The sequence below is a fragment of the Sceloporus occidentalis genome, unplaced genomic scaffold, assembly GCF_023333645.1.
Source record: "Sceloporus occidentalis isolate IW3139 unplaced genomic scaffold, rSceOcc1.0.p SCAF_6, whole genome shotgun sequence".
Classification (NCBI taxonomy): Eukaryota; Metazoa; Chordata; class Lepidosauria; order Squamata; family Phrynosomatidae; genus Sceloporus; species Sceloporus occidentalis.
In genome coordinates, this window is record NW_028316986.1 from 81,389,506 (window position 1) to 81,403,534 (window position 14,029).

Genomic DNA, 14,029 nt, shown 5'->3' on the forward strand with positions numbered 1-14,029 from the left:
GACCATGCTTAGCTTCAAAGATCAAATAGGATCTGGTTCCTTTAAGGTATTTAGACATTCAAGACTACAATACTAACACACAACCTAAATGAGCTAACATTGCTAAAAACTGGAAAAACTCACCAAAGCTTTTAGTGTACTGGCTTCTCATTTGAAATAAACTAATGTGGTCACCTCTGTATAGTCCCTGTAATAATAATGACAACAGAGGCCCTATAGAGATGGGCCGAAAAGACCAGCCTGTGGGCGGAGTCAGGGTGCAGCATCCTGAGGATGGGATATCATACAGCCGCACTGCCACAACTATGGCACCCTTTGGAGGGCACAAAATGGAGCCATTTCTTGCAGCTCCTTTTTGTGCCCTCTTGAGGCCAAATTGGGGCCACGGCGTGAGGTTGCCGCAGCTCCAATTTGACCAGGAAAGGGGCGGCCTCCCGCTGCCCCTTAGGGGCAATCTGTAGAGCCCCAGAATCTAAAACTGAAATCACACTGGTTTAGTTCAAACCTCATCCCACAAATACCAAAACACCAGTACTGTCATCTTGCAAACAAGCTAGTAAAAGGCAGGCTAGACAATGCTACTGTTAGACAAGACTTGTAATTGATTGACCAGCCAAACTCACAGTGTGTTCAGCAGTAGCTCTTTTTCATCTTGTAGAAAAGTGACCAGTGGGGTGCTACAGGGTTCTGTCATGGGCCCAGTGCTATTCAATATCTTTACCAATGACTGGATGATGGAACAGAGGGCATGTTTATCAAATTTGCAGATGACACTAAATTAGGAGGAGTAGCTAATACCCCAGGTGAGGGTATCAAAATTCAAAATGACCTTAATAGATTAGAAAAGTGATCCAAAGCTAACAAAATGAATTGCAAAAGAGAAAAATGTAAGGTACTATACTTATGCAGAAAAAATGAAATGCACAGATGTAGGATGGAGGACACTGGCTTGTCAACAGTACATGTGAAAAGGATCTAGGAGTCCTAGTAGACCAGAAGTTGAATATGAGTCAACAGTCTGATGCAGCAGCTAAAATAGCCAATGCAAATCTAGGTTATACTTCTATTGATGCAACAGATCAGAACATACTACCACTGTGTTCTGCTTTGGTCAGACCTGATCTGAAATACTGTGTCCAGTTCTGGGTTCCACAATTCAAAAACGATGTTAAGAAGCTGGAGAGTGTCCAGGAGGGCAACTAAAGTTGGGATGGGTTTGGAAATTATGCCCAACTAGGAGCAGCTTAGGGAGCTGGGTATGTTTAGCCTGGAGAAGAGAAGGTTATGAAGTGATATGATAGCCATGTTTAAATATTTGAAGATGGAGCAAATTTGTTTTTTGCAGCTCCAGAGAATAGGACCGGACAAATCGGTTCAAACTACAGGAAAACAGATTCCACCTCAACATTAGGAAGCACTTCCTGATAGTAAGAGCTGTTCAAAAGTGGAATACATTGCCTTGGACTGTGGTGGAGTCTCCTTTGGAAATTGGATGGCCATCTGTCGGGGAGTTTTGAAATGATTTCGATTCATGGTCTGACTACATTAGCACTGACTGAGACCTTACAGCAAACTAATTTTTATATCAAATCACAAAATTAAAGGAGAAATTGATAAATGAAGATTGAAAATCAATGAGTTCAGGTTGCTAATCTAACTGCTGAGTGGCAGTGAAATGGAGGGAAATGGTAGGAGCTATGCTGGAGCATGTGCAATGAAGTGGAGGGGGGAAGGTGCTCCTTCCAAAATACCACACTCAACTCTGGAAGGTTCTGAATTGGCTCCATCCTGGTGCATCGTGTGTGAGTCAGAGAGACCACAAAGAAGAAACATGGCTTCCAAAAGAGACTGTTCTAGCAAAGCACTGATCAGGAGGGCAGGCATGTGTAATTCAATGTAGTAAGAAGCATATTGCCCTAGGTCTTCCCACCCATACCCCTATATTCACAAGACTACATGGAAACAACAGCTCTGTATAGGAATTTTTCAAGAGCAATGTCCCAAATGAAACTTTCCAGGTGTGCCGTGCTGAAATATTCATGGGACTAAAAGATCTGCTCCACCAGGCCTTCTGAGAGTTTGAGCATTACAAGTTTTCTCTTGCTTTTCTAGCCTTCAGGGAATGGCTTTACACATTTCTCTATGGCTCAGTGCTAGTACAGAGCTTGCATTGTTTAAAACAAAGAGAGGCAGCAGCAACGTTTGTGTAAGTGCAGGAGGTTCTCCCCACGCACCTCGCTATTAAAAGGTCAACATAAAAGTAAAGACATCCTACAGTGGTGCAGATATGGAAAGGGGAAGGTTACTGTAATGAGTGTCAGCCACCTCCAGTTTCACTCCAAACAATAATCCCATCAAAACACAGGAAAGCAGAGATAAGGAATGTCCGCACCTGTGCTTGCTGTTCTCTTCCTTTGAAAAAAAAATGTTTTTCTTCAACAGGAAAAGTGTGGGCCAATAGTTGGAAAAACAATCACAATCAGATTACAGTCCAATGTTATCTGAACTGCAGATAAACTGTGAGTGAATAAGGAAGCAGCCAAACCCAAATGCACAGGGAAATTCACAACATATTCAAAAGGAACGAATGGGAATAACAGCACTTTATTGGATGTTGTCTTGATTTTGACTTATTTTAAATGAAAAAAGCATTATGTATAAACAGAACACAGCAACTAAATATGAACTTCTGCGTATACATTTAAAATAAATAAATAAACTTATAAAAATATCTTTCTATTGAGCTCAATTATTTGACCATTTAGTTGTAAAGAAAAATGAACAGCAGAGGGCAGTATTTTACTATTCATGTAATTTTACCAATCTTGTGGCATAATATGCCAATTGTGAATTTCTATTTACACAAAAAGGTGAAACTGAATTTAAACTTATTAGGTGTATGCTAAATGTATAGATACATGCTACATTTATGTTTTAATGAGGTTTTACTGTGAGTTCCAACAAAAATATTGCTGTGTGAAGTCAAAGGCTCTGGCATCCATAGTTTTTTGTGGGTTTTTGGGGCTATGTGGCCATGTTCTAGAAGAATTTATTCCTGATGTTTTGCCAGCATATGTGGCTGGTTTGATGTAAACGAACATCACCCAGGGTCAGAGGGTTCACCAGCAGAAAATGGACCACTAATTAAATAGGCACAAATCCTCCTCACATATCCTCCCACCCTGGGGCACATAGATTAACATGCAAATCACTTCCTCTCAGCCAAGAGTCACACAGTATATATAACCCACACACCTCTATGCCACCATTCTCTGAAGATGCCAGCCACAGATGCAGGCAAAACATCAGGAATAAATTATTTTAGAACATGGCTACATAGCCCGAAAAACCCAGAAAAAACTATAAAAATATTAATACCTGAAATGTCTGCATTAAGCAAGGACAACAATACAGATACAGAAAATTCATCTAACTACACTCTTAGATTCTAAACGTATTGTAATACTACAATAAAATGGCATAAAACTTGAAAAATCCCTGTTTAAATGCCGAAAACAACCTTTAAAAGTAATTTATGAAGTAACTAGAAAAATAGAAACATAGTAACTTGGGGTGGAGGTAATATGAAAGCAAGTATGGTGTAGTGATTTGAGTGTTAGTCTAGGACTCTGGGAAACCAGGGTCTGAACCCTCCAATTAGCCATGGAAAGCAATAGAGTGATTTTGGGTAAGCCACATTTTCTCATTCTCAGATGAAGGCAATGGCAAACCACTCTTAAACAAATCTTACCAAGAAAACCCTGTGGTAGGTTTGCCTTAAGGAAACAACAACTTAAGAAATGATGTTACCCATTAGTATGAATAAAATTGCTTTGTTGCTTCTTGTTACATGACATTTGAAATGCAACTTCATCAACCTCTTCATCCACATGCCCAGAGTACATCATTATAGATTACAGTTTTACTTGTAACTTGTTACTTCCAATCTGTGGTTGCCCATGCTTCCATTCTAGAATTGCCCAACAGTTCTGCTCACTTTTGAAAGACACTACAGCTTTGCTTGTAATGTTTTTTCTGCATGGAGCCAGTACAGAAGCTTTAGATGTAATCACCTGAGAAGGATGGTGGAAATACAGTATCTCAACTCTGAGGGTCACTTAAAACCACATGCCAATCAGGGAGGAGGACACAGCTCTCAGCAATACCTGATGTTTACTATTAAACATGTGTTTGTGATTTGCTCACATGATGGAAGCACTTATAGGTCTAATTAATGAATGAAGTGAAAAGCTACCTGCAAAGTCCCCACCTCACCCATTCATCTGGCAAACAGCAACAGGGTAACAGGATGCTTTTACCTCTGTTAAAAACATAGGATAGAAAGGGTTACCCTTCTTCCCAGTGTTGCTGTCTCAAATTATGATTATTGTTTAACTGTGGAAAATCTAATCACTGTCAACTCGTTGTCAAGATTTTGTTTGGTCCATGAGTTGCAGGGCTATGAAAGCTATTTCTGCATGAGAGTTGTTTAATCAGTTATGATTAAACAAGTGTTTTAAATTAAATAGAAGATTAAATTGGAATGAGCACTGGATAGTAAGGAGGAAGATGCACAAATATTTTCAATCAGTATAAGACAGCTTCAGAAATTCAATATTAATAGTCCACTGTACTAGAACTATATCTTTCTAGCCCCAAACACCATCTTTACCAAGAGCACAGAGGGACATATATTTTTAGGGAGCAGATTTTCAGGGGTTTATATGGCTGCATTGGGGCAGAGTTAACAGGCAAAAATCAAGAGACTTCTGCTAGGAAGGAAACCCATCTGTCTGTGGCAGAGGCAGACTCTTAATTCAAGTGCATATATTTATATATGTATACACCCACACCACATATGTCTAGAAGATGAACAAATTGTAAGCACCAGCATTTTACAGAGTGTAATGACTATTTAAGATCAGCCACCTGGGAACATCCCACAATATTTCTAATTCACTTTCAAAAGAGACTGAATCAGAATGTGAATTCATCATAAATTTAGAAATTAATGCTTGTCAAAATTATAAATAAAATCAAGCCGCCTTAAGTCCCTGTACTGGGAGTAAGGTGGAATATAAATAAACATATCAAGAGGCAGGGGAGAGAGAAATATCAATAACTTGTATCACAAAATACAGACATATGAAAGTAGTTTTAGAATGGTTTAAGCTTTTTCTTTATCATTGAAATATAGACCATTTTAAAAAATATTTTTAGTACAACAAAGAAAAAAAGAGGCTTTTATCATTATATTTGAAATCCAGTGTGTGACTGATGCAAATGGCTCTCCCAGTATACAAACATGTGCACTTCATGATTTTCATCCAGCTCCACTTAACTGACTGGATGAGACTTTTGATACAGAGAGAATTACTCATAGTTGCAGCAGGTCCTTAAGTGTGCTCTCTGTGCGTGACTACAGCTGAGCAAAAACTGTGGTTTGCAGGTCAGATGCAGAAAACCTGTCTACCTCAGCATCTGTTCACTGCATCATTTTCTTCAGATAATACACACATTTATTCACAGTTGCTATCAGCATGGTTGGATTTAGAGTTACTTATACTCAATATATTAGGCCCAACACTTCTCTAATAACACAGTTTTAAAGGGAAGATGCATGCTTATTCCTTTGAATAAATATGTTATTAAGGGAGGTCAGTAGTCTATGCATTAATATAGTTTTAGTCACTTCATGATCAGGAAAATAAAATATGCAGAAACAAATTAGCATGTATTGACAAAGTACTTTAAAGTGTTAAACATTGCACTTTGCCTCTAGGGAACAGATCAGGCTGGTTTTTTTCTTCTTCTTCCACCTTCTGCTTCCCCTCAATACAAGTAAGAAAGCATTCAATTTCTTGCAGCTGGAACATTGAAAGAATTTCTCAGGCTGCAACAGTTAATTCTGAAACACTTCATGTGTTTGCAGTCAGCCATGTCAGCATCTGGACATGGTTGACTTTCCCCTCTAAGGATTTGACGCACTGCCCTGGATTTTCTCCATGAATTCTCTGCATTCTGTATCCATCAGATATATGTCATACACACCCATCTCTCTGTGTTCCAAAAATGTCTATCCACTTAAAGTCTCCAAGCAATTTTTAAAAACAAAAGTAAAGTTTATTCAATATTTAAACTTCTAAAACCAAAATATATTCTCCATTTCATATTTAATCCCACACTGATCAATGTGGTTGTTGGTGCTGAACTGAGAGCAGGCTATTGCCTTGAAATATTTGGATTAGACCCAGAGTGGTTAAGAAATTCTTAACAATTCACAACTCCATTGTGTCTAGTGTTACAACACATTTAATATGGAAAGAAAATTGCCCATTGTCATGAGACTTGCTACATCTGGACCTAACTGAGCAATTTGAGAATGAATTTGGACTGACATATTTCTTTACTCCATAATTGACCTAACTTTCTGTTAAAAGAATGCAACTGAATTCAGTCACACTACTATCAGAAAAAATGACAAAAAAACCTAACTTTAATTTACATGTTAAAAATATTAAGCAAGTGAATTTAACCTAGCTGCTGATATCAATGCTGGTAACAAAACAAACAAACAAGCTTCATTTATATACTGCTTCATACCGCCTAAGCAGTGTCTAAGCGGTTTACAACTGTAAGCTAATTTGCCCCCAACAATCTGGGTACTCATTTTAGTGACCTCAGAAGGATGCAAACCTGAGTCAAGCTTGAGCCCTTTTGCTGGTCTTGAACTCACAACCTTATGGTTTTGAGTGAGTGGCTGCAGTACAGGCATTTAACCACTGCGCCACCAGGGCTCCTAAACCTAGCATACTAAACACACACACACACACACACACACACACACACACACTATGATTCTTCTTCATTGTGGTTTCTATGCATTGCACATATTGGGTCTGAACTTACACAGAACAGCATCTTAGAACCTTCTAGAATGCTCGGATGTTGGCATTTAGCATCTGAGCATCAGTTACAGGTGAGGAAGCTATCCTTTCCTAACACCAATTGTTTGTAGGCATATAGGTAGTCTAGAATAGCTACAGCAAAGTCAAAATTAAATTGCTTTCTTTCAGTTGTTTCCACAAAGAGAAGCAGCCAGGAAATAATTGTGATGTTCTCTCTTAATGTTTTTGCCATTGGCCCCAGAGGTGCTAAATTACTAAATTTAAAACTGACCCTTTGTCGTATTCCCCAAGCACTCGCCAGAGAAGGAATCTATGTTTCCGAGCCTGTGCCCAAACCAATGGAAGGGATATATTATGTACAGTACCTTTACCTAGTGCAGCTAGAAACCCTAGTGGACTTTATAAATGAAGACAATAATCCCCATTTTGTGCTGTTTCCATGCCTTCTAAACTATGGTCCACTACTACAAGCCAAAATTATCTTGGCCAGATTCACAATTGTTAAATGACAGCATCATTTATAGAAAACATAAAAAGTCTCATTTTAGTGAAAGTACATCCCTTTCTCCCCTTCCTTCCTGCTCATCAATTCCCTTCTCCATTTTTTTTATTATTATTTTTTTTTTTTTGTGGTTGCTGTGTGCCCTCAAGTTCTTTCTGATTTACAGTGATTTACAGGCAAACAATTCATGGAGTTTTCTTAGCAGAATTTATTCAGAAGGAGTTTGTTCTTGCTCTCCTCTAAGGATGAGATTGTGTGACTTGCTCAAGGTCACCCAGTGAGTTTCCATGACCGAGCAGGGATTCAAATCCTGGGCTTCCATTTTCCTAATCTAAGACTCAAACCACTACACCACACTGCCTCTCTTTTGATTGATCTAATAACAATTTGTGATGGGGCAGGTACACTGTGGCATGCACACTGAGTAAAAGAGTGTGGTGCTCCCATCAAACCGTTCTGCTCAAGAATGTTTCATGGCAGTTATGGTGCAGGTGCCAAAACCCATTGTGATTTCAGCACCCATTGTGTGATTTTACAGGGACCACGAAGAATTTGAAACTAGGGCTTAAAGTGTTCTTCTAAAACTGGAGTTTGGATGTTAGCAACCACAGATGTGCAAAGTGTCATGGTAAACTATGGTTGCTGAAAAGAAGAATGCAAACAGTGCCCAGAGGGGGTGAAAAAGCAGATAGAGTTATGTGAGCCAACAGCACATTCCCACATGATTGAAAGGCTTTCCTGAGTGAGCCTTTCAGTTCAAGTGTGAACATAAAAGAAAAAAAGAGCCAGTTTAAGAAATACTGTAATGCAGTTCAGCAAGGAAATCCTCCTGTCAGATCATTTATTGTAGTTAAAGTTTTGCTTCTTTAACCATTTTTACTTTGTGTAACCATCAGAAATTTATTTTAAAAGCAGGGGGGAAATACCCTGAAGAGAACAAAGACTCAGGCATGTAAAACATCTGCCTTAATACAATCTTAATCTTTAATGATGACGCATTAAGCACACAATAACTATCCAACACTTCAAGTATCATCCATGCCCCCTTTTCACACACACCATATATACAGCAAAGTTTCTCTTTGGAAATCAAGTACACATCATGTAAGACTGATATTTTAAATATGAATGGCAAGAATCCTCTTTTCTAATTGTTGGTTGCAGCACTGTTTAATGTTAATGAGCATAGTTGCATGAAGCTGAAGCAAACCAAATAAATTACTGACTCTGCAAGAAATCCCAGAGATACAAGACATGCACACACACACACACCCAAATAAGGAGTAAGCAATTTTTCTCTGTTTCTTCATACTTGGCTGTATTGCTCATGGTCACAGTGATTTTCACAGGATGGCAGAATGTTTTCACATGCTCTCAGTGGGAAAGATAAAGTGAAGTTTCTAAATCCCTAGTGCTTCCAAATATTATTTTTTCATTAAATGAAAAAGCCTCTAACTGTTTCCAGCCATTCAGCAATATAGTGATGAGCTTTCTGTTTTCAATATTACTGTTGTGGAGAACTTTTAAGGGGAGAAATCAGTAGCTCCATTCCGACTATATAATTCATTCACTCAAAACACAATGATTTTGTTTTTATGAGCAGATTCAGTTGCTGCATAGTGCACTTTTTAATGAGTAAAATGGAGTGAATAGAATTCACTTGAACTCCAGAAGTTAAAACAGATGTTTGCCCCATTATTTATGTAGTAAGGTTGTGCCTGGGGTCAAGGATAATGGAAATTAAGAGAAAGGAAGTTGACTTTCTAAGACAAGGGAGGCTGCACGAAAACATGTACCCTCTCTAAAATCAAATGGCTTAGACAAAATACCATGCTGGGTAAATCTCTGCGCAAACCAAATAAAATAATCTTGAAATTAAATGCTGAGACAAAAAGAGTAAAGGTCACAACAAAACTGATATAAAACATTTAATGAATTTACTTAAAAGTATGCAGCAGTCAGAAATTATCAAAATTAAGCATGCTACTCTGAGTCAGAAACAATACCAGTATATATAAAATATGTATGCCAATATAAACATGACTATTCTAGAAGTACTATGTAATCTAAGTAACACCCAGTTTCATCTGAAATTCAATACTTACTACATAAAATCTCTGCTTTAAAATAGGAAAAATCACAGTTCTCATGCTAATTTACCCAGAAGCATATCTCACTCCTGAGGGGCCTACATCTGAGTAAACCTGCTCAGAACTGTTATTTTAGGTTTTTAATCTAATAACATACTTCATTTGTTTAAAACTAAATGGGAATGGGTGGGTAAAAATCATTATATCTGCAATCCTACACATACTTACAGGGAGTAAATCACATCAGATGAATGAGGCTTACTTCTGAGTAGACTGTACAAGATTGCCCTGCACAAATATTAAGAGGTACAGAGGACTGCCCCAATGTCTCTTTCATACCCTTCAGTTTTGGGGGAAAGTTCTGCTGCATAAATCAACAAAAACACAAACACAATCATCCCTATGATCCAAAATATAAACATTTTCTACCTGTGATGGTGATGGTTCCCAGCATTTCCCCCCTGTTTTCTGGTAACTGGAACTGTTCTCAGTCTGAAGCAAGATACTCCTTTATTTCTCTTTCTCCAACCCACAGTGCAGTCAGAGAGACAAGGGAGTGGGGTGGGAAGTTGGAGGAAAGCAGAGCTAAGAGGAACACCCAGTATCCTCCCCTGCCTGACAAAAGAAGCAGACTGAACTTTTGTTTCAGCAGCCTGATGCTTGACAGACAGCTCTTTGTGGTCCGTCCCTTCCTTAACTGCTCAATGGAGTGGACAAGTTATATTCCTCAGTTTAACAATGACATCTCCACCCACAAAGAGGCACTGTGCAAATCAGTGGAACTTGTTTCAAGTCAAGAACAGTACAGTTTCTCTCACATATCATAATATGCCTTCAAGAGAAAACAGCACATTTTCCATAACCATTTTCTGTCACAAATTGTAAAAAAAAAGGAAGTGAACTCTTCCCACTATGGCATTATATTTTCACAGCGGTGTGATTGTGTGCCCCTGTTAGGCAAGAGGCTTTGCTGAGGGCAGCAGTATTGCTGTTAGGGTCTCCCATGTCAGACAGGCTTTTCGTGAGGAGCCAGACTAGAGGTGTCAAACAGCTACTAGGCAGCAGCAGTAGTGGGGGAGTATGACCCTGGGGAAAGATCTCTCAGAGGCAACAGCAGTGGCATCATAGCTAACAATGGTTATTACTACACAGAAGAAGTTTGCCCCCTTTGAATGTCTTTTGTCATGAAAAATCTATGATGAAATTATCCAGATTGTGCCAGAAGATGAAACTCCCCAGTCGGATGGCATTCAACAAGTTAATGGAATAGAACAGAGGACAACTAAAAGTAGCCCAAAGGATGGTCAGCTGTTGATGTACTCAGAGGTGAAAGGAAAGTCCAAAGCTGCACAACACATAAGAACATGGAATGTGAGAAGCATGAATCAGGGGAAGCTAGACACAGTAAAGCAAGAAATGGAATGTAAAACATTATGAAAATTGGGGGCAATTTACCCTTATACACAGAAGGTCTCTAAACCAAGTAGCACAAAAAACTAATGAAGAAAGTCTGATACTAATTAATACTCATGTAATTTATGGTAAATAATGCATATATCTGCTGCTCTTATAAATTGCAAATATTTACTACTAATTGAGTTATGTATCAAAAATAGCAATAATCTTTTTGCAGTTTTATATAGTTGAAGAATAATGCCATTTAAACAATATATTCCATTATTCCATCTATCATCTAGAACAGGGGTCGGCAACCTCCGGCCCGCGGGCCGGATGCGGCCCGTGGAGGCCTTTGAGCTGGCCCCTGACTGCTCCTGCCGCTGCCGCCGCTGCCACCGCTGCCAGTTGCGGCTTTTCGCCGCTCTGGGCGCCACCATTTGGGGGGGAAAATGGCAACAAAATCTCGCGCGACCTTCCTGGAGGTCCAGGAGGCCTCCAACGGCGGCAGTGGGCCCCTGGGAGGCCAGTTGCCATCGCAGGGGCCCTCCAGGAGGGCTCCGGCTGTGGCAGCGTGCCCCTGGGAGGCCAGTTGCCGTTGCAGGGGCCCTCTCCCTGGGAGGCCAGTTGCCATCGCTGGGGCCCTCCAGGAGGGCTCCTGCGACAGCAGCGGGCCTCCCAGAGGCCCGTTGCCTTCGTGGGGTCCTCCAGGAGGGCTCCGGTGGTGGCAACTGGCCTCCGGTGTCAGGGGCCGGCAAAGAGGGGGAGGCCTCCAGCGCTGGCGGTCCCCGCCGGCTCTTTCCTGGCCTCTGACAGGGCCTGGGGCCCCGTCAGGGGCCGGCAAAGAGGAGGTGGCCTGGCCCCTGGGGGGTGGAAGCTCCGCCCCCAGAGGGTGGGAGCTCCGCCCTTGGAGGGTGGAGGCTCCACCCCCGGCATGCGCCCCCGCCCCCGGGGGGGTGGAAGCTGCACCCCCCCGGCTTCGGCCTCCCAGTTGTCTGAGGGACAGCAACCCGGCACCCGGCTCAAAAAGGTTGCCTACCCCTGATCTAGAAAATAATCATACACTAATAATAATCTCAAAGCAACCACAATGGTAAGGCACACCATCCCTGTGACTTAAAAACATCAAGAAAACAATAACAAAAACAATATGCTGATGACACCCAAATAACTTTCTCTGTGTCTCCGACTGATGCAGTAACTAAGGATGGCATCTCTCCTCTAGATGCCTGCTTGGCGTCGGTAATGGGCTGGATGAGGGAGAACAAACTCAGTGTGAATCCAGGGAAAACGGAAGTACTGGTGATAGGTCCCTCGGTTCCGGGTGGTGAGATTTGTCAGCCTGTCCTGAATGGGGTCACGCTCCCCTTGAGGGACTCGGTGCGCAGCTTGGGAGTACTCCTTGATTCGTCGCTTCATCTGACATCTCAGGTGGACGCGACGATCAGGAGTGCTTGTTATCAGCTTCGGCTGATACGCCAGCTGCGCCCCTACCTGGGCCGTCGGGACCTTGAAACTGTTGTACATGCTTTGGTAACCTCTCGATTGGATTTCTGCAATGCGCTCTACATAGGGCAACCCTTGTACCAAACCCGGAAGCTTCAATTGGTGCAGAATATGGCAGCCAGACTGGTCGCTGGTAGTTCCAGGACAGACCACATAACACCTATTTTAAAAGATCTCCACTGGCTACCCATTCGCTTCCGAGCTCAATACAAGGTGTTGGTTTTGACCTATAAAGCCCTAAATGGCTTGGGCCCAGGGTACTTGGAGGACCGCCTCTCCCCACACAATCCGCCCCGCACACTCAGAACATCTGGGACCAATTTGTTAGAGGTCCCTAAATCCCATTTGGTGAGGACCTCACAGAGGGCTTTCACTATCGCCGCCCCCTCATTGTGGAATAAGCTCCCTGTAGAGCTCCGTTCCTCTGCATCTTTAGTTTCTTTTAAGAAACAATTAAAAACGCATCTATTCCAGTTGGCTTTTTCACTTTAGGTAATAGTGTTTTTTCTCTGCTCCTTGCCCTCTGTTTTTCGACCCCGGATTAGTGCAATATATTGTCTTTTTCTTGCCCCTAGTGAATTGTGATTTGTATAGATTCCCATTCCTACCCCTAGTAATGATGTTTTTAAACTTTTTATATTGTGATGTTTTACTTGTATTTTATTGTTTCTTGTCTTGTAAGCCGCCTTGATCATGCAATTGGAAAGGCGGGATATAAATAAAAATTATTATTATTATTATTATTATTATTAATATATCGGATAAGGTGTAATGTTCAATAATTTTAAATACTAAATATAAATCAATTCAAAGACATGAAGTCTTTATAAGACATAATGCTTTTGATGTCGATTTTATAGAATGTGATGTTTTAGATCCTGTGACGTGAAGTGACTTGAAGGGATGGTTATTCCTAGGATCTTTAAAACCATTTCATGAAGTAGTTTTTTATGGGTTTTTCAGGCTATGTGGCCATGTTCTAGAAGAGAACATGGCTACATAGCCTGAAAAACCCACAAAAAAACTATGGAAGCCGGCCATGAAAGCCTTCGACTTCACATTTCATGAAGTCTTCTTCATCAGCCTACAACTGTCACCTTCTTTTATATAATTTAAGTGACGTGAATTGGGTCCACCCTTTGTGGTTCATGTGCACCTTTACTGTCACCTTGACCATTTATTTGGATCAGGACGGATCTGTTTTGTACTTATGGATGAAAAGTATGAAGAACTAACATTATTGCTTGTAGCCATCCATCTGAACCTGGCTGAGCACACAATACAAATCATCAATTTTTTTAGAGGTGAATTGTGTCATGGAAGGGGTAGACCATGACTTGCACGCCACATTCAAAAGCAGAGACAGCAATGCAATTGAAGACAGAGTAGGTACCTTACTCTGAATCCATCTGTATATAGGGTCAGAGAGCTCAGTTTGTGGTTGCTTAACCCCCAATTCTAAGGCATGTGCCATGCACAACATCTGCTCACCAAAAAAGAGAAAAATTTCAGTCAGAGACATAAATCCATGCTCTCCCTAGACTGTTGGATGGAATATGTTGGTGAAACAGATGAAGAGCTGGATTCCAAATCTTTGGATATGGAAGTCCTGTGAAGGGCATGCTCAT

At 40.8% G+C, this 14,029-nt stretch overlaps 1 protein-coding gene across 3 annotated transcripts in view; it reads right to left on the reverse strand.

The window, feature by feature from the left end:
- The window catches only part of AKAP12 (A-kinase anchoring protein 12), a 110,746-nt gene that overhangs the window by 24,399 nt on the left and 72,318 nt on the right, over positions 1-14,029 (reverse strand). The window contains exon 1 of one of the 3 annotated variants that reach the window (XM_089530187.1): positions 9,930-10,020. The exons of the other annotated variants lie outside the window; for them this stretch is intronic. Coding sequence (XP_089386313.1) covers positions 9,930-9,954 — 25 coding nt within the window. The 5' untranslated portion in view covers positions 9,955-10,020. Of the gene's footprint in view, positions 1-9,929; positions 10,021-14,029 lie in introns of those variants that run through there. 3 annotated transcript variants of the gene reach the window in all.